A 27,317-nucleotide genomic window follows, 5' to 3' on the forward strand; every position below is an offset into this window, starting at 1 on the left:
GACCATACCATTTTTTCCGGACACGGAATTCCAGGATTTCGAGTGCGTCCTGTGGAAGTCACATTTGTTGACCGCAAATGTCATCTATTCGAGGTTCTGAATGGATAAACCTCAATGACATATGCAGTCGCCCAATGCGACTTCCAGAGGATGCACCCGAAATCCTGGCTGGGATGTGTCCGGGTAAAATGGCATGTATGGTCACCCTACATATGCTCAGTGGATTTAGGTATGGAAATTGGGACTTGAATCAGTGAATATAGTGGTTTAAGCAAATTTAAGTATTGTATATAAGTCTCTATTCTCTTCAATAACAGGGCACTACACATACAAGTTTCATGAGCAACAGTGCATTTTAAATCATGCTTCTGAGTCATTTTTACACTTTCCTTGTGGGATTTATTAATTGTGTCTTTTTAAAGGTTTCTTGCTTATCATCTGAGTTCAGCTTGGATGGAGATTATTTATTGGGTGGCCTTTTTCCAGTACATGAAGTTGAACAGGCGGCACCCATGTTCTATCCGGAGGCTATTGAATGTAAAAGGTAAGCCAATACGTTTTTATTGCATTTATACGAGGTGGTTTAACAATTCTGTCATCATATGGATGCTTATTACACCATGGTCTATGGATATCATCACAAGCCAGTAATATAAAATGAAACAATAGTTAATCTGTATTTTATTACAGGGTTCCTACACAATTTACTTTTCCAGACTCAAATTTCCAGACTTCCCTACAGATTTTTCCAACCATATTTAACTTGTTCTGATAAATTGTTTTAAAATGTAATTGCTAAAAAGTATTTTACATTCTAAATATTTAGTATTGGTGTTTTTGCCTTTTATTAGGATGGGGGAGAGAGTGGGGCTGGATGGGGAAAAGTCCACGAGCCAAGACTCAAACTCAGCTCATGTTAAATTTGTAAATACAGAAACAGAAGGGATGTTCATGTACAATTAACCAGAAAATTTGAAAATAGAGCTAAAGTCAAATGACAATGCTTAATTGTCTTTATGGTCCAGCAAACTTGAAAAGACTGTTTAAATAGGCTGATTATAAATAAAATATTTAGAAATTCTATATAAAAAATATCGCCTTTTGTGACCTTAATGAACAAAATGCTAAATCAATCACACTTAAAGGGTTATTAATTTACCCCAAAATTAAATTTCTATCATCATTTACTTACCCTCATGTCATTCTAAACTAATAAGATCAAGTGTAAAAACAATCTTTTGGCAGTACTGGCAGACTGATCCAAACGCCATTAAAAAAACGACTGTGTACTGTATATATAATATATATTTATTATATACATTTATAAATTCTTAACTTTATATTTAGAAAACGAAATAGGGACAATATTCTGGAAACGTAAATATTTTTCCATACTTTTCGAACTTAGAAATGACTTAAATCAAATTTCATAATTTTCCATACTTTTCCAAACTCTATAGGAACCCTGTAATTATGAGTAATGTTAAAAGTTGAAACTTGAATTGAGTGCAGTGAACTTGCAGTGAAACTGTTAATTGTCTAATTAATGTTTTCTAGGCAAACTTTCACAAAATCTGGTTATCAGATGTTTCAAGTTATGAGGTTTGCTGTTGAGCAGATTAATAACTCCACCACCCTGCTGCCCAATGTTTCTCTGGGTTATGAAATTTTTGATCATTGTTCTAACACCAAAAATTTCCCTTCAGTCTTGAGTTTTATCTCACAGAACGAATCAATAGATCCTCAAGAAAAACTCAACAGCCATAAGACTAAAGTCATTGGTTTAACAGGACCATATGGAAGCACAAGAACTATCACTATTGCACCACTGATCACAATGGACCTTATACCATGGGTAAATTATTTATATTTCAGATGTTTAATATCACATTCAGTTTACATGAAGTAATATGGCTCGTTTATGTGTATGTATATTAGATTTTCTTTAACCTAACAAACAAATACAGTGTGATATGTGATTTATACCATATCTGCAATCATTTTGTTTTTATTCATTTTATTGATGAGGACTACAATGTTACATCTTTGAAAATGCCAGATCTAATCAGAATTTTGATTAAAAGCTGTCACTTTAAAGACAATGATTTAAGATAGAAATGACAAGAGCAAATTAAACAATAAAGCACTCAGAAAGCAAAGCAAAAGTAACTAGTAAATGTAAGAGGAAAAGCTAAACATATGGAAACAGTATAGAATGCTACTTTGTGTACATACAATTAGACATGGGAAGTATTTCAATGAAATATATTTTAAATACGTATTTAACTACTTTAGTGTATTTTGTAATTTATATTTTGCAGGTGTGGAAAAAATGTAGTTTGTAACAAAATATTTTGAGGGAGTGTATTTACAATATTTCAAATACTTACAAAATAATAAAAAATGATTGGTCACCTCAGTGATGATAACAATCACATGCTTTCATGTTTAATCCAACCTTAAGTTCCACTAATAATCATTATAAATTCATTTTTTTCTAACAGGTAAAATACTTTAAAATGCATACATATGTTATATTGTGTTGTGTAATAAAATTAAAATACCAACATCTATTGGTATTGTAATAATATGGGCTTGTTTCCTGTTATTTTAGGGCATACAGTATAAACAGCATTAAAATATTAGATCTAAAATGTTTCTGTTTGCAATTTTTAATTAAAAGGTTTGTTTTTAAAAATTCACCATCTAATTTACTTCATTCGCGATAAAAAAAGGATACACGGTGCACACGTCACTATGGCAAACAGCAGGTGTCCAGCTTTATGGCTCTGTCTTCAGCTCCTCCCTCGAATGCAAGCGGCAAATGTCGCTGATCCGTCTGCGCAGCGCCGCATGATCTCGAACACACCTAATGAGTTTTGAACACAGGTGAAGTAGTGGCGCTTCTCCTCTAAAAAAACGGCATTAAGGTGTGTTTTGTAAAAATATACAGTCTACACCCACATATTGCACACTGAATGGCATTATAAAGAAAATAAATGTGCCCTAAAAGATCAATGCACTGTGTTGATCATAAAAGGACATCATACCTAGCTATTATAAAACAGGGCATCTGTTGTAACTCCATTGAAATCTCCATGCTAAGCAAGCGTTCACAATATAACATCCATCTGCAGTTTTCACACATTTTTAAACGTATTACATATGAGAAATATTGATATTCCGTCTGATTTTGTATAAAATAATTATCAATCCTATTGTTTTTCAATAATTGCGCACGCAGCGCGATTCTAACATGGAACAAGAGGCCTTAAGGGCGATTTATAGTCGTGCGTAGGTGCTACGGCGTAGCAGCGACGGCGTAGGTTCCGCGTCAGTTTTCATTTATACTTGTGCGTCGCCGTCCGCGTCGACGTGCAAACACACGCGAAACCGCTGGTTGGCAGTTATCACGCGTGTAACCACAGTAGCAGCAGAAGTCGTCACAGAAGAAGAAGCTAAGCAAGTTAACACACAAACGAAGACGAAATAGCAACTTGTTGTGTATAATTTGAGAAGACCAGCAATGATGGAAGTAAATAAACAGCGACTTATGTTGCAGTTTGAGTTAAATCACTCCTCAACTTGGCTCATCTTTGTTTTCACCGTCTCAAACGGAAATACCTATGACGCAGTTTTTTTACCTGACGGGAGGGGTTCCGGTGGACCAATCACAGAGGTTGCGGTCCGCGTAGAGCCGACACGCTGTTAGAAATTTTGTGAGGTGCGCGTCAGGCTACGCAGAGCTACGCACAGGCTACGGATAGCACCTACGCACGACTATAAATCGCCCTTTAGCCCAGGGGTGCCCAAACTCGGTCCTAGAGGGTCGGTTTAGTACAAACTTGCCATAGCACTAGTGTTGTCACTGTACCAAAAATATTGTTTCGGTGCCGATACCAAGTCAAGAATCGCGGTTCCGATACTTTTCAATAATTTTCCTGAAAAGGGAGAAACACTCTCAAATCTCATTGCTGTGCTTTATTTTAAACCCAGGACAACATTCTAATGATATAACACACTAATAAATGAACATATGAACAGCAGATATATTAAACATTTGAACAAAATATGAAAAACATCTCTATATGCAGTGGTTATAGTGATAACTGCTAACATTCACATAACATTATCATAATTAATAGGAAATAATGAGCCTAAATAATAACCATATGTTATTTAATCTGTTATATATGGATTAATATAGGCGAATGTTTCCTGTACTTCAATGTCTGATTTATTTGTGGTTAACTTTATATTTGAGTCCAAAATGCTTTTCACAAATGAAATACACCTCCTTTGTGTAGGTCTGTGCTCTTTAAATGCTTTAATATAATAACCTAATATAAATAAATCACTGACAAACATGCACATGCTCTGATTATAATCATATAGCCTATGCTGTAGATCATTTTATCTGATGTTTTGTATGCTTTATTTTAGCAGCTTGCAAATTATTAATGTTATTTATGAAAGTTACGTTTTTAGAGATGTTGAATTAGCCATTTACTAATTACTCCATTCTTTTTGAGAAGTTTAAAAAAAAGTCATTGAGTGCATGTCGAGTATTCATTAAAATAGCGGAGATACGGTTTAGTGAAACAAACTGAAAGAAAATGACAACAGTATATCAGAAGCATATACGAGCTCCACTGCCTATCGCTCGCGCACCGTGCACATTAATCATCTCTTTATGACACACGCGCGATCAGCAGAAGCTTGTGTTGTGGACCAAAGCGCGAGAATAAACAAAGCTTGAAGGCAAGAGAACGCATCCTGTTGAATTTCAGAAGTCGGACTGAGCTACAGCGGGCAGTATCACTTAGTGCTCGCACATGCATGTCACATGACAGCTGCAGTTTTGGCTGCATGTGTGAGGAGAAAAAACACAGACGTCCACAGGGAGGCAATGGAAACATGCGTTGCATGCACCAACATGAAATGTGTCACTTACAAATCTGGGATGCGTTCATTCCTAAAAGCATCAATACTAATACATTTAGGAACCGTGACATTGTTTATTTCCGAGAATCGGAAGTATCGATGCATCGTGCAACACTACTTAGCACACCTGCCTGGAAGTTTTCAGTATGCTTAGTAAGACCTTAACTACTAGCTGCTTCAGGTGTGTGCCCTGCCCTCCAGGACAAAGCTTGGGCACCCCTGCTTTAAATTCATAAACATGGGGAACACATGAGAACAACTACCAATGGAAAAAATACACAAGAAACAAGGGATTTAGGCAAAAGATTACACATGGGCAGGCTAAAAAAAGGATCAAGGGAATCATGACACAAGCCAATAGGGAATACTTAATTTCAAATTAAAAACATTAAAATACAAAATCAACACAACTGACAGATTCCCCCCTCAAGAATTCCAGCACCTGATGACCTAACAAAACATCAAAAATTACAAGATGTCCACGAGGGTGGTCTTGGGGGTGGGCTGGAGGGCCAGGCCGTGGATCATTGCCTAGCAGTGGACTATGACTGTAGAGTATTGGAGGACCCAGGCAATAAAGCAGAGAGCCATGGTGCTGTGGTGAACCTGGGCCATGGAGCACTGGAGGACCAAGGCCGGGGGAGCAGAGGTTCATGGTGCAGTGGTGGACCATGGCTGTGGAATACTAAAGGACATTGGCCATGAACCATAGGGCTGGGAGCACTGGAGGTCCTGGCAGGACAGAAAGCTTGGATGGAGCCGACAGTGTAAGAAGCCAGGCTTCAGCCATCTTAGCTGGGACATGGAACACAGAGAACTCTGGTTCAGGCCTTCTTGATTGTAATAGAAAGCTCAGGGGACTTAGGTTCAACCATTTTGGACATGACAGGGGACTCAGGTTCAACCATCATGCTGTGACAGGAAGCTAATGGGACTCAGGGCATGCCATCGTGGCCATGAGAGGAAGCATAGGGAACTCAGGGGAAGCCATCTTGGCCGTGACAGGGAAGCTCTGAAGTGGACTTATGGGCTGCAGTGACCTCTGGGAGAACAGTAAAACAGTGTGTGGCCCAAACACACCACATGGCCATAGCCACAACAGAGAGAACAGAAGACAGGGGATAGACCTCAGGGACCACTGGACATAGGACCACCAGACTTGGGGATAGACTTCAGGAACCACCTTTGGAATCACTGGTGTTGGGAACACTGGGATGGCAACAGTCACAATGTGAGAGGGCTCTGGTGTAGTGGTGACCATGATGCGAGTAACTTCAGACATGACATTAGGGGCATGGAGACACTCTGGTGTGCTTGTAGACCATGGAACATTAGGTACTATAGAATTTTGAAGTTTTTCTTCCACTGTCCTCGCAGTAAATGAAAACCACTCAACAAAAGTGTATAATGATGTCACACGGTGACAAATACAAGGGGCGGAACCAAAATTCGAGAAGATTGGTTCCGCACGGAATTGAGTTCCGCCCGGCGGCATGAGTAGATACACCGGAATCTCCGGGTGAACGCTGCGACCAAAATCAAGCTAATGATGCGCAGGTGTGGTTAATAAATGCAGCGATCGAGGATTGGAGGACGTAAGGAAGCGAAGGAGTACAAAAGGGAGAAGAAAATCAGAGGTTAGCGCGTGTTGTTGAGTTGAGTTGCTGTTGTCACTTCGGGTTGCTACATTGCCCATCGGGCTACTGAGTTACTGAGCTTATTGCTACGGTGGTGAAGAGGATACTGGTGCTGTTGTGGCGAGCAGACGGAGGAATGAACAAACTGTGAGTAGAAACAGAAGAGAAGAGATCGTTGGCTGAGTATACTGGAAGTTCTTGACATTGTGGAAGTGTTGACATGTATCGCTTCATTTGAAATCCTTGGATGAAACTGGACTGGAAATTATATGCAGCTTCACTGTGCGGGTGCCCCGCAGTCTAAGAGAGTGTGACAACTTAATGTGAGTACCAGGAATTTACTGTGGAATGTGTATATATTGAGAACCTGTCGTTTCATGTGTGTGTGCGCCCCCAGTGAATGAAGATAGCGGCCCCGTCACAGAGCAAAGTGGAGGGTGAGCCGGTTGTGTATTATTTGTCGAAAATGAGAACCCTTGCTACAGCTATATTTGACATCAGCCTTCATTAAAACGCCCCGCCGGTCCATAGCTGGCTCCGGGAAGATCGTGGCCTGACCTTACTAATTGTCACAAAGTCGTGGGTGAGTTTTGACTTTGCTGAGTGTTACACTTGATGCTGTGAAGTGTTATGCTGTATATCTGTTGTCAGGAGCCACTACAGTGAGTCAGTCGCAAGAGAAGAAACCGTGCGGTGGGCGAAGTGCTAATTATACATCTGCTGTGCAGCGGGTTTGTGTAGAGACGGGTGTGGCATTGAGAGCCCCTGTCGTGGAGTTGGTGCAGTTGGTGGTGGATCACATTGAATGCCATGACCCTGGTGTGAGTAGAAATTTGAGTGCTGATGTGTATGAAAAGGAAAACCCAGTGTGTGTAGAAGTACAGTAATTGGTTGTCACGGAGTCTCTTCAAGGGTACGCCCCTGTCCAGATCTCTGAAGATCCACCTACGGAGAGGAGAGGGAAGCGTTCGGCTCGTCAGTGACGGTACTTCCCCCTCTAGTGGTGACTGAGGACTGGGAGGTAAAAACCACAAGAATCCATCTCACCACGGTTGGTTTGTGAGTAGATCTTTCCACTGCACCCACAACTTGTGTTACGGCACTGAGCCTTCACAGAAGAAAGTCAACTAAGTAATTACCTGTAAAAGTATTCTCCACATTTACTGCCACCAGCCAGCCTATGAAAGAGAGATAGCCTCAGTTAAAGGTGCTGTGTGAATTGTGTTACAGCCCTGAGCCTCTAAAGGAGGAAAACGACCAACCAGTTACCTGTGAAAATACTCACCCTATTCGCTGCCACCAGTCCACCTGTAAGAGGAAGAACGTTAAAGTTAAAGGTGCCGTGTGAATTGTGTTACAGCCTTGAGCCTCTAAATGAGGAAAACGACCAACCAGTTACCTGTGAAAATACTCACCCTATTCGCTGCCACCAGTCCACCTGTAAGAGGAAGAACGTTAAAGTTAAAGGTGCCGTGTGAATTGTGTTACAGCCCTGAGCCTCTAAATGAGGAAAACGACCAACCAGTTACCTGTGAAAATACTCACCCTATTCGCTGCCACCAGTCCATCGGTAAGAGGAAGAACGTTAAAGTTAAAGGTGCCGTGTGAATTGTGTTACAGCCCTGAGCCTCTAAAGGAGGAAAACGACCAACCAGTTACCTGTGAAAATACTCACCCTATTCGCTGCCACCAGTCCACCGGTAAGAGGAAGAACGTTAAAGTTAAAGGTGCCGTGTGAATTGTGTTACAGCCCTGAGCCTCTAAAGGAGGAAAACGACCAACCAGTTACCTGTGAAAATACTCACCCTATTCGCTGCCACCAGTCCACCTGTAAGAGGAAGAACGTTAAAGTTAAAGGTGCCGTGTGAATTGTGTTACAGCCCTGAGCCTCTAAATGAGGAAAACGACCAACCAGTTACCTGTGAAAATACTCACCCTATTCGCTGCCACCAGTCCATCGGTAAGAGGAAGAACGTTAAAGTTAAAGGTGCCGTGTGAATTGTGTTACAGCCCTGAGCCTCTAAAGGAGGAAAACGACCAACCAGTTACCTGTGAAAATACTCACCCTATTCGCTGCCACCAGTCCACCTGTAAGAGGAAGAACGTTAAAGTTAAAGGTGCCGTGTGAATTGTGTTACAGCCCTGAGCCTCTAAATGAGGAAAACGACCAACCAGTTACCTGTGAAAATACTCACCCTATTCGCTGCCACCAGTCCATCGGTAAGAGGAAGAACGTTAAAGTTAAAGGTGCCGTGTGAATTGTGTTACAGCCCTGAGCCTCTAAAGGAGGAAAACGACCGACCAGTTACCTGTGAAAATACTCACCCTATTCGCTGCCACCAGTCTGCCTGCAAGTAAGAGGAAAAGGTGGAAGTTAAAGGTGCCGTGTGATTTGTGTTACAGCCTGAACCCCTAAAGGAGGAAGACATCCAACCAGTTACCTGGAAATACTTACCATAGCTGCTGCCACCAGTCTGCCTGCAAGTAAGAGGAAAAGGTGAAAGTTAAAGGTGCCGTGTGATTTGTGTTACAGCCTGAGCCCCTAAAGGAGGAAAGCATCCAACCAGATACCTGTGAAAGTACTTACTATAGCCGCTGCCACCAGTCTACCTGCAAGTAAGAGAGAAAAGTGAAAGTTAAAGGTGCAATATGCTTTGTGTTCCAGCGAGCCTCTGAAGGAGGAAGGCATCCAACAAGTTACCTGTGCAAGTACTCGTCATATCCATTGCCGCAAATTCACCTGCAAGTAAGAGAGAAAGTTATCATTAAAGGTGCCGTGTGATCTTGTGTTGCAGCCCCAAGCCCGCCCACAGGAGGAACATTATAGACCCGTATCCGAAGGATACCCACTGTGCTCACTGCCCAGAGCAACAGATTTCTGCCTCCCGGACAGCGGAGGGCGCCACCAATAGAAGAGACCCCAAAAGGCTGCGCCCCCCTTTTTCCTGTGTAGCTTGCCTGGAGGCCAGAAGAGGCCCTTATTTTAAAATCCCCCCCCCCCTTTTTCCTTTCCCTATCCCTTCTTTTTAAATATTTAATAAAGTTTATTTTAATATTACTCGTACCTTGTGTGTCTGGTCATTGGGGTGGCTTTGGGAACCTCCTCGAGGTGGAAACAAGGAAGGGGCGTGACCCTTTAGCTATCTCGGGTCCGCTCCGACCTGTGACAATCACTATATTCCCAACAATGGGCCACTGCTATTCAAAAGGTTATTCAGCCCATTATGGAAAATGTCGTTCAGTCATTAAAATCCATGTGACAGCAAAGTTGACAAAACTACTTTTGTGCCTGTAGTACTTTTGTTACTTACATCGTATAATTTACTCTTTTAATATTAAACTTCTATCCATCACTTCTTACCCTCTGGTGTCTTTCATCAAAGCTGTTTTCTAGTTTCACACACAGAAATGACACGGTGTCATTTACACTGGGGACGCTGGGGACATGTCCCCACCACTTTTTGAATTGGCTGATTTTGTCCCCTCCACTTTTTGAAAGCATTTGGTTAAAATTTTCAAAAAAAAATTCACACCCCATTGGCAGATAATTTTGCTTGTTTTAAGCACAAATTGACTTAAATTTTATAGATTTTGTCTAAAAACTAGACTTATTTTCTTACCTCATTTTGCTCATCATGAAAATACATCTTGATTTAAGAATTTTTAGATATTTCTACTGAAAACAAGACAAAAATACTAAGTAAGAAAGTCATTTTTTTCAGTGGCTGGTTTTGTGGTCCAGGGTCACATATGTTGCATTGTGTGTTTTCTTTTACATATGTAATGAATTTCATTGTAATTAATGACTTAACGCGCTGCTGTTTTCTACAGTATGGTGCTTTGGCACTGTTCGGTTGAGCTGGTGTTGTAGGGACTGTTACATGTGCAGTCGGCATTGTTGAGGGTTTTATGCTGAGTATTTTTGTGTTGTTGACTGGGCTATGCCCATTTTTGATGTGCCGTTATTCAGTATTTTTCCCGTCCTGCTGTTTTTTCATCTGATCTTTTGTCCCCACCACTTTTCAACACAAACTGACGCCCCTGGTTTCACACATTATTTAAGTGCATCAGGCTGCATGGCATTCCTCAAAATGTAATTCCATGACACAGTGTCTTCTTGCCTATCTCAGGGAATCATGGTTACAGATTCATATGGGTAGATTTCTTCAAAAATACCAAATTTTGAACAATTTGCGTTTTTGTTAAGGATTTTTGATAGAGATCAGATTCAGAGCGAAGATCAAAACATACACAGAGTTTGAAATGTTTGCCATAAGGGAATACTTCCGGGTTGTATAAGTTGGGTAAAAGCGCCACCTGGTGGATAATAGGGGTGAAAATCGGACAGTTCATTACAATTTAATACAAAATCGATTTTCTCCATCAGCAGTGCGTTTTTTGCAGATACATGAAACACTTCTTCGAGGCGATTATGATTCGATCTGATCAGTTTTTGATATTTTTATATTACGTGCCTAGTTAAGCAGTTACATTTTTACTGCAACCAAAATATATAACATGAACATTTATTTTAACTCTTTGAAAATGGCACAATCTTTGTCCCAATTGGAACATTTACAACATCAAACTAACAAAAAAAAATACTTTTTTTTTTAATAAAGAAAAATTAATAATGAGGGGCAAAATGTGACATAAAATCAAGCTTATGATGGCCAAAATGTGCAATAGTGACAATTACTGAGGTAGTTTTAGAAAAAAAATTAAAGGGGACAGAGAATGAAAAACCATTTTTACCTTGTCTTTGTTGAATAATGGTAGTCTAACCACATTCACAAACATACAAAAAGTGCTAGACATGCTAAACATCTTAGTCTCATAGAAATTCCTCTTTTAGAAATGTCAGCCAGAAAACAGCCCAATCTGAAAAACTGATGCTTGTGATGACATCACAGGCATCTCACTGCCCCTCCACTTTAAAATAATTGGCTACATTTTTTTAGTGGCAGCAAAGTCAGCCAATCAGTAATGAGATTGCAAGTTAAGCCAGTAGGGGGAGCCAAATAGGTGCAAAACCACTTGTTTAAAATCCCCCATCCTAATAGAGCTATCTGAGAGAGGTTTTTAGGAAGCTTCTAAGGCATTACAGACCCCAAGAAAAATTGTCTACATGTCACATCACAGAACAAGGATAAATACTCTGTTCAATCATTCTATGTCACCTTTAATTAAATTGAAAAATAAAGCTCTTAAACTGAAGCATTTGATCTGTCACACAACATCAGATCTAACAGTCAAACAAGTTCTGCAGTGGTCTCTCTTGAGAGATTTTTCTCTAAAAAAATCAACTGATCAACATGTGAGAGAGGACACTGCATTTTGCAGGGACAACATCAGCTGCAGTGCTAAACACACGCTCATCTTCTGTCTCTTTTGCTGTGTTTTTGCTGCTACAACTGCTTTGTTGCTGCATTTCATTCACTTGCTAACTCTAGCAGATGAAATACGGATTGCCTGAAAAACTCGTCATTGGCAGGGAAGCGTTTTTTCTTAATTTATGGGTTAACTCGTCAATGGCGGGGAAAGAGTTAAAAGAATATTAACAGGTACTGACATGTTTTCTAGAGAGCAAAGGTTTTTTGAAATAAAAAGGAAGACACAATGTCGGTAAAATAAACTGTTAGTATATGCCATAGCCACAGCAAGAACATACTGAACTGCCAAGCCACTTTTACACCAAAATGGCAGAGGCATAGGGCTGCTGCTGGGCGCTGGTGTTGCAAATGAACATTCTACTGAGTTTCATTTCTTGTCAGTATACATTCTTAGGCTTCAGTCACACCAAAAGCGCTTTAAACGCTTGCAAACGCAAGGCGCGACGCACTGCCTTTTTTATAAAAAGAGCAGTGCGACGCCGCTTTTCATATTGCGAAGCAACCACCGAGTCAGCTGTCTTGTCAATCAAATATTGAAGCGTGAGCGCTCTTTTGCTGTTAACTGTCATATCAGCAGAAACTTTAAAAAGAGGATGCTTGCTCTGACCTTGTTTGAGGGTGAGAGGTGCACAAACACACAGGAGAGAGTGAGCGAGTGGTGTCCGGTTCTTCAAAGCAACTGTAAACTTCCCTCAATACAACGTAAGGCCCGCCTCTCCCCTCAATTGAATGGACAATGGAAAGACACGAATGACGTCGGGCGCTTCTCCACTCTCAGCGCTCCTTCAAAAACGCGTGCGCGGCAGGCGGCAAAAAACCGCAAGGCGCTCGGCGCGCATAAACAGCGCGCAAACGCGCCCTGCCCATAGAATATCATTCAAAAAAGGCTCCTGCAACTGCCATAAACGCTATTGGTGTGACTGGCCCCTTAGACAGTTCTGAGGCTAACAAGAGGAGCAAAAGAATCATGACACAAGCTAGGAGGCATTACTACATTTTAAAATAAAAAGACATGAAAACAAGAACATTAAAAAGCCTAACGCAACCATGAAAGATATCGCATTACAGTGCTGCGTTCTTGAAGGTCGGCTGCGCATCACATAATAGAGCAAATCTGAACACTGGTTATAGAATCCGGTTTTATAATGTGGTTGCCAAAGCTGTGTGTGAATTTAACTGTATTAAGGACTAAAATATGGCTGTGAAAGCTGTATTCTGGTGCCATGTTAACGTAGCCTTAAGAGTAAAGGCTGTTAAAAATATAACTTTGCCTTTATTTATAAAAGCATTTTTTTAAATGATATAATTCAGGAAGTATTACTATTTTAAAATATTACTCAATTTTTTATGTATATTTAATTAAACATTTTAAGGATTAATTTATTTAAAAAAAATGCTTTACTGTACTAAACTTTTCAACCGGAGTATATAATATATTGCATTTTATATCACAATGTTAGGCATATTAAAATGTTTTCTTTTTCTTCCAAAGGTGAATTATGGAGCTTCTAGTTATGCATTGAGTAATAAACTTCAGTATCCAACTTTCATAAGAACAGTCCCTAGCAACAAAGACATGATACAGATGATTATTCACATCATTCAGTGGTTTGGGTGGAACTGGGTTGCCTTTCTTGGAGGCCCAGACAATTACAGTGAAGATGGCCTAAGACTTTTTTACAAGTATACTAGTGGTACTGGCATCTGTTTGGCCTATCAGGAGACTCTTACAATCCAGGGAAACTACAATCAAACACTTAAAAATATCAACATGCTTAACATAAATGTCATTGTGGTTTTTGCTGTGCCAATATATGCAGAAAATATAGTGATGGCTGCCATAGAAAATAACATCAAAGACAAAGTTTGGATTGCAAGTGAAACATGGTCTATGAATCAGCAGCTTCCAATAGAGCCAGGAATCGAGAAGATTGGAACAATAATTGGCATCACAGAGAGATTATTGTCATTGCCTGGATTTGATCAATACATTTACAAAATCAAAGAAACTATTGAAGATACTAATGGTGATGTTGAGAGTGAAATCCAGAGTAAGATATGCAATCAAGAATGTAAGGAAGGTGCATTGTTGACTGCACAAGATATAATAAATGAAAATCCCTCATTTTCTTTTGGCATTTATGCTTCAATGTATTCCATGGCTCATGCATTACATAAAGTTCTGCAGTGCAACACGAATGAATGCAGCAAAAACATAACAGTTAAACCATACATGGTGAGTAATTTATTATCCTTTTAAAATATATATCTTTTAAGTATTATGCATTATAATAATGTCCCAGTTCTTAATAATTTTATCATCTTTAATCATCAAGGTTACATCCAGTTATGGAAAAAAATATTGGCACCCTTGGTAAATTTGAGCAAGAAAGTTGTGAAAATAAATGTTTCTCCATTTGAGCTTTAATTAAAAAAAAATCACAAGAATTCAATAGTTTTCAAAAATATATGAAAGTGGTGGTGGTGGGGGGTCACATCATAATTTTTTCCTCAAATAGACATTGGACACCACTATTGCCCCCCCCCCCCCTTATTTAATGTATTATAATGTCTGATGGGTTAAAGAATTTATGGCAAGTGATCTTAGATTATTCATTCATAAAGAATTTTTCCAGACCCTTCATATGTTGCTGCAGTGACCCATTTCTTGTTGAGTTTGATGCTTGTTTTGTACCAATGTCTTGATGGAAGATTTAACCACAACCCATTATAAGATTTCGAGCAGAGCAAGTAAGGTTTTTACTTTTTATCTGTTGGTATTTTATATAATCCGGGGGTAGGCAGCGTCGGTTCTGGAGTGCCTGTAGAGTTTACTCCAGCTCTAATCAAGAACACCTAAACAACTAATCAAGAAGTTTTATTAGGGTTGAAGATAACATCTGTTTTTGTTTGATATGGCCGCAGAACTCAGTCCTGTTTAAAGGGGACATATCATGAAAATCTGACTTTTTCCATGTAAAAGTGCTATAATTGGGTCCCTAGTGCTTGTATCAACTTAGAAAATGTGAGAAAAAAACAGTAACTTTTGGTAAACCATTCTCTGCAAGCACGTGAAAAAATTGATCAGAGAAATTTGGCACCCCTTGTGATGTCAGAAGGGGATAATACCGCCCCTTAATCTCTACTATCCAACCACGGCCCTCCCATTTAGTGCAGAGATCAACTCATTTGCATTTAAAAGGACACACACAAAAACTGCTTATTTTTGCTCACATCTACAAAGTGGCAATTTTAACGTTTTAACAAATTATCTTTTTTGAGCTAGAACTTCACATACATACTCTGGAAAGCATGTATGTGAAGAAGATTTATTTGACATCTTAAAAAGTCTTGTGAAATGTGCCCTTTAAAGTTCCAGTACAGCAAATGAATATGATGTTGAATATTTCTTAACTCATTTAACTTTATTTAAAGTTGCCTGCCAGCATTTTTTTTTGTGACCTTCACAAAAGTTTCAAAAAAATGCCTCCCAGGAAAATGTTCTTCTGTAAGAATATAAAAATAAAAATATATCAAATGAAAAAAAAGACCCTCTGTTTTCAAACAAATAAACAAAAAAGGGAAAAAACGTTTGATCCTATATCAACATTCAGGGCTTGACATGAACTTTTTTGCTCACCAGGCAAAGTGGCTAGTTGTTTTTCAAAGTTACTAGCCCCTCAGCATTTTCACCGGCCAAAATTTTGTTGCTGATAAAAAAAAATATGATTAAACTTGACTTTGGCATCCTAAAATGACTTTAATTCGAGCAAATTTACTTGGTTTAGATAAATTAGATGCAGATTGAATTATAAATGCAGTCTGACCACCCAAATTAAGAAAAGATTTATTATCTGGCATATACCAGGTTTATCAGTATAGATCTTATCATTTATTTGTTAGGGATGACAGATACAGGAATCCCAGCGCAGAGGTATTTATTCAATATGTATAAAAGATGACCCTCAATGTAATCAGGAAATGTATATATAGAAAACACAATATGACAGTCAATATGTATAGAAGAAAAACAATTGATGTCCTTGTGAGAATGACGTGAAGAATAGATAACACTAGAGAGACAGAGCACAGCGGAATCCTTTCGGGAAAGTCACAGAGTGGGAAACACAGCACAGCCGTAGGACATCCACTCACTCGGGTTTCCTTTGATTTCGTGTGTCACGTATGTGCTTAATTTCTCTCTCCTCTTGCCCTGAGAGTGTGCACACAATTTATATCTCTTCAATCACTTCCATGCAATTGTTTTATCTTTCCCGAAGTGTGTATGCGTTTTTTTCTGTCTTACCCGCCACAGCTGAAATCTACCCACATTTGGCGGGTGTAAATGTCAAGCCCTGTCTACATTTGTTCTCTTTTTATAACCTCTCAAATATGGGTAGGTTTCTTTAAAATTACCAAATTTTGAGCAAAAAGCTGAAATATTTTCATTTTTGTGAGAACTTTTGATAGAGGTCATATTCAGAGCGATGAACAGAGTTTAAAATGTTGTAAAATTAGTTTTGGCTTCAGTTTTTAATAAATTGGGTACCATCTAGTGAATAATAGTGGAATTGCAGATTACTTTATTAAGGATTATCATCAGGAAAGCATCATTGGCAGGGAAATGTTTTCTCTTTATTGACAATATAACTTCAATGGCAGGGTAAGAGTTAAAACTGTGTCTCAAACAACTTGTTTTTTAAGCTTTCTGACCCCAAGATTAAATGAATTTCTGAAGTTCTCCATCTGTGATCTTTCGAGAGTCTTTGTCTGCTCAATTTATTCTCCTTGCTGAGCATTAAGACAAAACAGACCTTTTTCAGGCAGATTTGCATCATCTTCAGTCAATTAAATCGTCTTCATTTTTCATCTTCAGTCAATTAAATTGTCTTCATTATTCATCTTTAGTCAATTAAATTGTCTTCATTATTGGCCTGATTGTGGAAATATGTTTTATGGTTTTAATTATTTTTTTTAAAGCCACTTTTTATTTTGTGCAGCTCACTAATCTTTTGCTTAACTAAACCCTAATCCAACTTTTTTTAGTTACTGATCTGTAAGAATGATGGTTTATTAGTGCTGTTCATTTATTTTAGTACGTTTTTTAACATTTGGATATAAAGTGTTTCAAAACTACAATATATGGTGTAAAAACGAGTGAGTGCTGCCCTCTTCAGGTTGAACGGTGGCTACTGCAGTTAAAATTTCCTATTGGATGTTGGGTCCAAAAAATGACTCGTGACGTAAGCAGGTTCAAGATCACCACGCCCTTGTTACGATCTCACCACCACACACTTGGTACGAGCTTAGTTCGTCCCCTCTATCTCTGTTGGGATCTGCTCACTTTTCTTGCATTTTTCAAATATTGCCAGTGGGTGGAGTCAGGCTCTGACCAGGGGTTTAGTTACGCTTGAACATCGGAACTGAAGTCGTTGGTTTTACCCATTGTGATGAAGGATTAAGGGGATTTGGGCTTTGTGTTACTTTATTATTTATTCCCATGTGAAACAGGAAGCCATAACTGGACAACATCATGTTTCTAGTCAACTTGGTGTGCAAAGAAAATTTTAATATCAATGGGAATATACTTGATAGATTTTTGTACTCATGGCAATAATTTTGTCCAGTGTGTATTAGAGAAAAAATTATTTAATAATGTAACACTCCCCCCCCCCCCCCGTTTCAATTGTTTTTAATAAAACATTGTATTTTTGTGATCTTTTTTAATTTATTTTATTTAATTAAAGCTCAAAAAGAGAAATATTGCATATTTATTTTCACAGCTTTCTTTGCTCATATTTACCAAGGGTGCTAATATTTCTGTACACAACTGTACTTAAACACTATTTCTGTAAAAAATATTTATGTCATAAAATAGCTTGAATGTAACTTTACATCCTTGTGTCATGAAACCATTCATATGCAAATTAGTCTCTGCCTCTACTCAGTCACAGTAGCTTCACTCACTATCTGATCCACTCGGTCAGTTGTAGTAAAGGCGACACAATGGCAAGTGTTAATATTGGTTTAATTCAGTCATCTACTGAATCAGGTTACACAAACCATGTTCCCATCTTTCACTTCAATCATAATATACAGTGGTGTGAAAAAGTCAGGGCCGGCCCTGGCCAATTTGCTGCCCTAGGCAAGATTTCACCTGGTGCCCTTTAGAATCACAGAATCACAATTGTGTTCCAATCATTTTGCTCATAAACTTATACAGAAACACAAACTGCACAGCTTTGTCTTTTTTCTTTATTTTGAAAATATTTTGGAAACACACACAAACAAACACGCACGCACGCATACTGTGGCTATACTGCACTGAAGCGGCAGTTTAAAATACAAACCCAGAATTTAGCGAACGTCAAGAACAACAAAGCGGAAACAACAATCAGACCGAGACGCGGGATTTACATAAAGTAAGTTACACGGACCATGTTTAAATTTCAATGTTTCTGGACAGAAATACCAACTTGTTCACTTTGTTTGGTATTAATAAGCTGCGCATTGGAGTGCTGGCTGCTCCCCGCGGTGCTGAAGACCAAGACCCGCTCTGACGGAGTACTGGTGGCACTTATGCACAGATATTTACGTGCAATCTATTGGAAAGCGGACAAGTCATTAGGTGGGTTAGTAAAATAACGAAACTATAGATTTTAAATAGAAGAAAAAAAGAGATATTTTTTTAAAAAGTTTAAAAATGCACAACTCTTCTCAAGTGGAAGAAAGCTATACTTTTCCCCTTACGTGCAACCTATTGGAAAGCGCAGATGAGTTTGTTGGGTTAGTAACGAAATTATAGATTGAAGTACAAAATAGTATTTTTATAAAGAGAAATGTTGAAATAAAAAGTGCAGAACTCTTCTTAAGTGAAAGTAATAAAGTAAAATAACGAATAATAATTATATAATAACGAATAATAGTTTCCAATGGCTTGCACGTAAATATCTGTGCATGTCCCACCAGTACTCCGTCCGAGCGCGTCTTCAGCACCGCGGCCAGCACTTATTCATACCAAACAAAGTGAACAAGTTGGTATTTCTGTCCAGAAACATTGAAATTTAAACATGGTCTGTGTAACATTATGTAAATTCTGCATCTCGGTCTGATTGTTGTTTCCGTTTTCTTTGTCTTGACGTTCGCTGAATTCTGGGTTTATATTTTAAACTGCCGCTTCAGTGCAGTATAGAGCTATTTAACAAGCACGATCTTCCGAGATACTATGCTACTAATAATTCATTAATTACTGCTGCAGAATTAAATATTTATAGTAAAATGTTTATATACATATATTAAAAAAAATAATAATTTGGGCGCACGGACGCCCCAAGGGGTCAGCGGCGCCCTTAGCATTTGCCTATTCCGCCTATGCCCAGGGCCGGCCCTGGAAAAAGTGTTGGCCCCCTTCCTGAATTTCATTTGATGTTTTTGCATGTCTGTTTAATGAATCAGATCATGAAACACATATAAATATGAATCAAAGATAAAACAATTAAACACAACATGCAGTTTTTATTATGAAGGGACAACAAAATCCAAACCCACATGTGAGTGTGACAAACATGCAAAAATTAATAAAAATCAGGAAGGGGGAAAACACTTTTTTACACCACTGTGCATCATTTACATAGTTCAGTCGCTATGTAAAATGTACCCGAGTTGTCCTTTATATGAGAACATGGCTACAGGTTTAATAAGAAAATACTCAACAGTTTGTCTTAGAGCACACCACCACAAATTGAGATTGTCACAGGTTCCAGTGAAATTATACATTAACCTGTCCTTACATACAATAAATAAAATATGACAATGGGGTAGACAGAACGGGAAGACAGGGTATTGAGGAAGATGTACAGTATAACATAAGGGAGGGGAGGAGAAAAAAAAAACCCAGACTATGCTCATGGGGAGTACAGTGTGGGAACAGGAAAAAAAGACATAGAGAGAACATTAAAAACTTAACTAGGGTTCTTAAATATATTATGACAAAAATATTTATATCTTATAATAATGTAATAACAATATATTATATACTTTTTTGACATTATTACATATCACAATAGATTTTGAGAGAAATTAAGAACTTGGATTTTCCACTCATTGGACGTCAGGTGAAATATGATGTTAATGGTGATCCAACCATCAGTTACGCAGTAGTGCTTTGGCACACTAAAACAAATCATTCATGGATTGAGATGGTGGGCACTTATGACACATATCCAGAAACTATTTTTACCATCAACAACTCACTCATGCCCTGGCGTAAAGATGTTTCTGTAAGTTGTCTTGATAAGCTTTACATATGCTAGATTGTCTTTAGTTTTTAATATTCTTTTAACACTGTTTATCGTTCTATCAAGGTTCCTTTCTCAAACTGCTCTGTTGAGTGTAAGGAGGGATATTCGAGGGAACATGAGGGATTGCATGCTTGCTGCTTTCGGTGTAAAAAATGCCCACAAAACACTTATGTGGACTATTCTCGTAAGTACTTTAAACTGTGAGCAGTGGTGTCAAAAGTATTCACATTTAGTACTCAGGTAGAAGTATAGATATTAAGGTTTCAAAAGACTTCTGTAGAAGTTGAAGTATCAACTCAAGCTTTTTACTCAAGTAAAAGTGTAAAAGTACTGGTTTCAAAACTACTTAAAGTATAAAAGTGAAAGTAATGTAAAGGGGAAAAAATGCCATTAAGGACAAAAGCTTAGGCCACTACCCTACCTCCTCAAAAAAAAAAAAAAAAAAATTCTAAAGGCCATAATGACTATAGTGTTATATTAAAATGTTAATGTTAAAAAAATTTGGATGACCTAGACTACCTGTTTTAGCCCATATATGCCCATTTAAAATGAATGCATTAAAGTACAATGCAAATACCATTTAATTATAGAACCATAGGTGTACTACAGAGCATTAATGTGTTTCATGGAGAAGAAGATATGATGACTACAGTACTTGCCTATAAGTATTGTAATGGTGCAAAAAGTCAAACTTCACAGCAGGGCTGCTGCTGGCCAAATGGGTTCCCTGTGGCGCCCTCTTTAGTTTAAAAAATACCCAACACACAAAACTATAGTATGTGTGAGAATAAAAGTTTATACAGATGCTATTGTTATCATTTATAATAGTATTTTGACACCAACATAAACCATATTTATACAATTATGCAATTATATATTATAGCCTATATTTCTGCATCTGTACCTGTGTAGCTAATGGACTTTAGCTTAATCTAATGTGACAAAGCTAATCTTATGTGTCAGTATAAATCCAAGCAATTTTAGGCAATAACTAAATGTCTTTCTTGTAAGTAAATTAAAAGTCAGCTTTAAGAAAACAGCAGATGTCTATTAACAAAAGTTGGTATGTATGATTAGATGTCAATAATACACGTGTTTTATTGATTTAACACTCAAGCATTCAGTTAAGCAGGTTTAGTTAATTCAAATAATAAATACGTGTAGTTATTATACAAAACCACGAATGCCTTTAACATACCGTGTGTCTCCCGAGGTCGTGAATCAGTATATCGTGTACACAGGTTCGGGCACTGGTAAGGACCCTAGTTCACTTCACATTGGGACAATGTTCACTTATTTTTCTGTCACGTGGCTGCTTAAGCGCGTTGTAATCACAGCTGTTACTCATCAACAACCGGCAAAACCAACATCTCTCTGACTTAATTTTAAAAACAGTACATTGTGAAAAATGCTGTCATTATTCTTTTACATATCTGTGCATAAAATTGGAGGCATATAATTACATTTTAAATGTAATAAATATATTTACAATTTTAAATAAATATTATTATTTTAAATATTGAGTAGATTGTGGTCCCTTACTGTGTAACGATGTGTGTTTATATTTACAACTAAAACAAACGTTTGTCTTTATAAAAGTTCTGTAACATTTCATAAAGTTTATTGAGTTGGATCACGTGATGTTCGGTTGGCGAGCTTCAGAAAAGGTCACGTGATTTCCGGTTAGGGAACATAGGGACCATCGATGCTCACTGGTTTTTGCGTTGCATTGTGGGGATTTTTAGGGAACGAACGTTCCAGTGCACTGAACGGATTTTGCGATTGAGACAGCCCTTAAAATGGCCGACTCCCTGATCAGTGCCCTGACTACTGGAGCTGATTGAGACACACGCATAGATATCTTTACCATGCTTCAAAACCCAACGTAGCACAATTTCATTTAAACAAATGAAGTGACATGAAATATATTGGTTGTTATACTATTTAGTCAGGCAGATGAGTTGGTGGTGTCCAAAGCTAAAAATTTTAAAAGGGTTGTGAATGTGAACTGACCTGAAAGTGATGAACGGGTTTTATTTTGCACTTTTCCATTTGAAGACAGAATGCTGTGTCATACAGTAGCTGTCCATCAGTTGTGAAGTGTCAGTGTTGTACTGTGCGAATGGTGTATGTCAGAGGTGTCCAATCCTGCTCCTGGAGGGCCAGTGTCTCTGCAGGTTGACTTGGATAATTATAAGAAGCTTAGAAATATAGTGCAAAAGATGATCAAAACGTGTAAAAGGGATTTTTTTCTGTGGTAAATTAACTGAGCACAAAGGTAACCCAAATAAACTCTGGCAGTCAATGAAACAAACTGGGTTCATTAATAGACTTAAGACAAAGACAAACAATATTTGCCTTAATATCAATGGGGTGCTCACTTCTAATCAAATAAAGGTTGCAGATAAATATTATTTTTTTACTTCTATAGCTGGACACTTAGTTGAAAAGATACCAAGAAAGCCTGGGTTATATGATGGTGAGCAGGGATGGACTGGCCATCTGGAGCACCAGGACATTTCCCGGTGGCCTGGCGGTCATTCTGGCCTGCTGTGCAGTCAGCTCAGGTTGACGTGATATGGGCCGTTTCTTAATCCGAAAGCTACATCCTCCGGAGGTCGCATATGCAGGCTGCATACTTCATGAACCTGGTTTATTTAATTTAACTAGCATTACATTCGCAAGTCATATCATATTACAATAATTTACGATTAATTAAGAATAATAGTCAACTTAATAATTGTTAATATTTTAAAATAAGATTGATGACGTATGCAGCCTACAAATAAGACTTCCGAAGGCTGCTACCTTCGGATTGAGAAACAGCCATGATATGAATAAATGACGGATCTTTAAAAATCTACGAATCAGGCAATTGCTGTGCGTAATTGCCACAGCATGACTTTACGGCGGCAGCTCAATGCCTTTTTGGCTATATTTGACAAAAATGCAGTGCAAACGCAAAGGAGAAGAGAGACAAAGCGAGTGAATATACTCCAGGAATGATGTTGCCTACCCCTGACCTAGACATAGACTCCATCTTGACAACTCATTTTTAGATAGATCACTTGTTGGTCAGTCCACTTTTCTTTTCTATATTTTAAATTTGCATAAATGTATTCCCAGTCAGATGAACACAGGGCTGAGGTTATAATTTGTCTGGTAGTCTACCTGTTATATCAACTAATAATATAAACCTATAAGATTAGCAAGTCCGGTGGAACAACACGGTGTCCTGGGATGGAGTCAATTCCCGGCCTGAATTATTGTCCCAGTCCGCCCTGACTGGTGAGGTCATGTTTAAATATTATTCTAAGCTTGGAGTGGTAGCAGACTCTTTTGGCCTTTCCATGGTGTCACAGGAGAAGGTATTAAAGGTATTATATAAACTAAAGTGTTCGAGGGCAATTGGTCTGAAATACCTGCCAGATTTTTAAAAGATGCTGCAGAATTTATTTCTCCATATCTTACTCATATTTTCATTCTTTCAATTATGCTAGGTAGATTTCCGAAAGATCTGAAGCTGGCTAGAGTTGTTCCCCTTTATAAAAAGGGAGCAAATTAGAAGAGGGTAATTATAGACCAGTTTTGATTTAGGGAGTTGTTTCAAAAGTCTTGGAGAAAATAATACATGAGCAAATATATAATGACATAAGTAATTTTGATTTGTTTTATGATTTGCATTCTTATTCTACAGATACATGTTTATTATATCTAACAGATTATTTAAGAAGGGAGATTGATGTGGGTAAACTTTGTGGCATGGTATTGTTAGATTTCCAGAAAACTTGGACACAGTTGATCATCAAATCTTTGTGATTAAACTAAAAGTCTTAGGTTTTAATAGTATGGCATGTGAATGGATTCATGAGTGGATCATACTTGACTGAGAGGCATCAAAGAGTTGATATTACAGGGAGTGCAGAATTATTAGGCAAGTTGTATTTTTGAGGATTAATTTTATTATTGAACAACAATCATGTTCTCAATGAACCCAAAAAACTCATTAATATCAAAGCTGAATATTTTTGGAAGTAGTTTTTAGTTTTAGCTATTTTAGGGGGATATCTGTGTGTGCAGGTGACTATTACTGTGCGTAATTATTAGGCAACTTAACAAAAAACAAATATATCCCCATTACAATTATTTATTTTTAGCAGTGAAACCAATATAACATCTCAACATTCACAAATATACATTTCTGACATTCAAAAACCAAACAAAAACAAATCAGTGACCAATATAGCCACCTTTCTTTGCAAGGACACTCAAAAGCCTGCCATCCATGGATTCTGTCAGTGTTTGATCTGTTCACCATCAACATTGCGTGCAGCAGCAACCACAGCCTCCCATACACTGTTCAGAGAGGTGTTCTGTTTTCCCTCCTTGTAAATCTCACATTTGATGATGGACCACAGGTTCTCAATGGGGTTCAGATCAGGTGAACAAGGAGGCCATATCATTAGATTTTCTTCTTTTATACCCTTTCTTAACAGCAACGCTGTGGAGTACTTGGACGCGTGTGATGGAGCATTGTCCTGCATGAAAATCATGTTTTTCTTGAAGGATGCAGACTTCTTCCTGTACCACTCGTTGAAGAAGGTGTCTTCCAGAAACTGGCAGTAGGACTGGGAGTTGAGCTTGACTCCATCCTCAACCCGAAAAGGCCCCACAAGCTCATCTTTGATGATACCAGCCCAAACCAGTACTCCACATCCACCTTGCTGGCGTCTGAGTCGGACTGGAGCTCTCTGCCCTTTACCAATCCAGCCACGGGCCCATCCATCTGGCCCATCAAGACTCACTCTCATTTCATCAGTCCATAAAACCTTAGAAAAATCAGTCTTGAGATATTTCTTGGCCCAGTCTTGACGTTTCAGCTTGTGTGTCTTGTTTAGTGGTGGTCGACTTTCTGCCTTTCTTACCTTGGCCATGTCTCTGAGTATTGCACACCTTGTGCTTTTGGGCACTCCAGTGATGTTGCAGCTCTGAAATATGGCCAAACTGGTGGCAAGTGGCATCTTGGCAGCTGCACGCTTGACTTTTCTCAGTTCACGGGCAGTTATTTTGCGCCTTGGTTTTTCCACACGCTTCTTGCGACCCTGTTGACTATTTTGAATGAAACGCTTGATTGTTCGATGATCACGCTTCAGAAGCTTTGCAATTTTAAGACTGCTGCATCCCTCTGCAAGATATCTCACTATTTTTGACTTTTCTGAGCCTGTCAAGTCCTTCTTTTGACCCATTTTGCCAAAGGAAAGGAAGTTGCCTAATAATTATGCACACCTGATATAGGGTGTTGATGTCATTAGACCACACCCCTTCTCATTACAGAGATGCACATCACCCAATATGCTTAATTGGTAGTAGGCTTTCCAGCCTATACAGCTTGGAGTAAGACAACATGCATAAAGAGGATGATGTGGTCAAAATACTAATTTGCCTAATAATTCTGCACTCCCTGTAACAGCACTTTGTCTGGGGCAAGAGAAATAACATGTGGGGTGCCACAGGGTAGTGTCCTGGGTCCATTTTGTTTCTCTTGTATATTAATGATATGAAATCTGTTTGCAATTGTAATCCCTTTCTTTATGCAGATGATTCAGCCTTGGTGTTCTTTCTTAAGGATATAAAAGTTATTGAGAACCCTTTAACTGTTGAGTTAGTAAGTGAATGACTGAATAAATTGTCTTTACATTTAGGGGAAACAGAAACCAACCTATTTGGTTCAAAAATAAAGTTGAATAGGACTCCTGAGTTCAAAATTTCTGTGGGGTATCCAGATTGAAGCTAAACATTGTGGTAAATATTTGGCCTGTTATTTGGATAGTTCTGTGAGTGAAGAATTTCCCGGGTCCAGAATTCCGTATTTTGACTTAATATAAAATATTCTTTTAATCTTTAATGCTCCGTCATGGACCCCAGTAACACATATGAGATACTGTTTGAAAGCGTAGAGTCTCTACTTTCTGCAGATATGCATCACTTTGACATATATTTTACTGTAAGAAAGTTATTTACACTTAATTTACACTATCACCCCCCCATATTTTCTTATATCATTTAATATTCACATACTTCATATTTGTCAAATATGACAAACATGGGCAAGTCTTATATCAAATGAAAGCTCTAATTCTCAGGAATAAGGCTACAGCGTTATTTTTGCTCTATTATTAACACACATCCAACAATCATCGAATGAATAATAAGGTAAAAAATGGTCTTTTGTAAACATATGGGAAACTTGAGTGTGAACTGCCTCAGATAGCACATATAGTCACAAATGATACACCATCTTTTATTTTAGGTCCTACTCTAAACAATGAGTCCATTCACAGCATTTTCTTTGGTTGTGTGTATGAATAATCCTGTTAGGAACGACAAACACAAGGATCCCAGCGCAGAGGTGTTTATTCAAGACGTGTAGGAGATGACACTCAGTGTATATGTATAAGAGATGACACAAATGTGAAAGTCAATATGTATAACAGGAGACACTCAGTGAAAGTCAATATGTATATGAGAAGACACTCTGTGTTCGTGGAGATGTATGCGAGGAGGAGACAACACAGGCGAGACAGGCTCAACGGAATCCCTTCGGGAAAGGCTCAGAGTGGGAAACACAGCACAGCCGTAGAACGTCCACTCGCACATCCGAAATCCTCAGAGAAGAAATCCTGGCGGGGCACAGAGAGAGAGAGAGGCGGTCAGAGTCTTCAGCAGAGTCTGTGCTGGACAGCGCACAGCGGCAGTCCGAGCCTTACGCAGAATTACGCGCCCGAAAGCGCACTGCTGCTGGACAGCGCAAGAGGTAGACTGGCGCTCGGAGAATCCACAGACAGAGAGAACACTGAGGCTTGACGGTGACACACCACTCGGGAGAGCTGACAGCGGGGCTCGGAGTCTAAAGGGGTAAAGGCAGCAGAGAGCACGGTGAGTAATCCAAAATGAGAACAAGAGACAGAAACTAAGACACGACAGGACTAGAACTAGACAAGCTAGCGGGCAGGAACATACTAAGACGAACTTGCAAAGAACAG

At 38.6% G+C, this 27,317-nt stretch overlaps 1 protein-coding gene across 1 annotated transcript in view; it reads left to right on the forward strand.

Moving 5' to 3' along the window:
• Window positions 1-362: 362 nt before the first annotated feature.
• Window positions 363-27,317, forward strand: part of LOC135753278 (taste receptor type 1 member 1-like) — a 53,063-nt gene continuing 26,108 nt past the window's right edge. The window contains exons 1-5 of the mRNA XM_065271311.1: window positions 363-544; window positions 1,558-1,855; window positions 13,467-14,210; window positions 20,041-20,253; window positions 20,338-20,458. Of these exons, the coding sequence (XP_065127383.1) occupies window positions 363-544; window positions 1,558-1,855; window positions 13,467-14,210; window positions 20,041-20,253; window positions 20,338-20,458 (1,558 nt within the window). The remainder of the gene's footprint in view (window positions 545-1,557; window positions 1,856-13,466; window positions 14,211-20,040; window positions 20,254-20,337; window positions 20,459-27,317) is intronic.

The sequence above is a fragment of the Paramisgurnus dabryanus genome, chromosome 11 (assembly GCF_030506205.2).
Source record: "Paramisgurnus dabryanus chromosome 11, PD_genome_1.1, whole genome shotgun sequence".
Lineage (NCBI taxonomy): Eukaryota > Metazoa > Chordata > Actinopteri > Cypriniformes > Cobitidae > Paramisgurnus > Paramisgurnus dabryanus.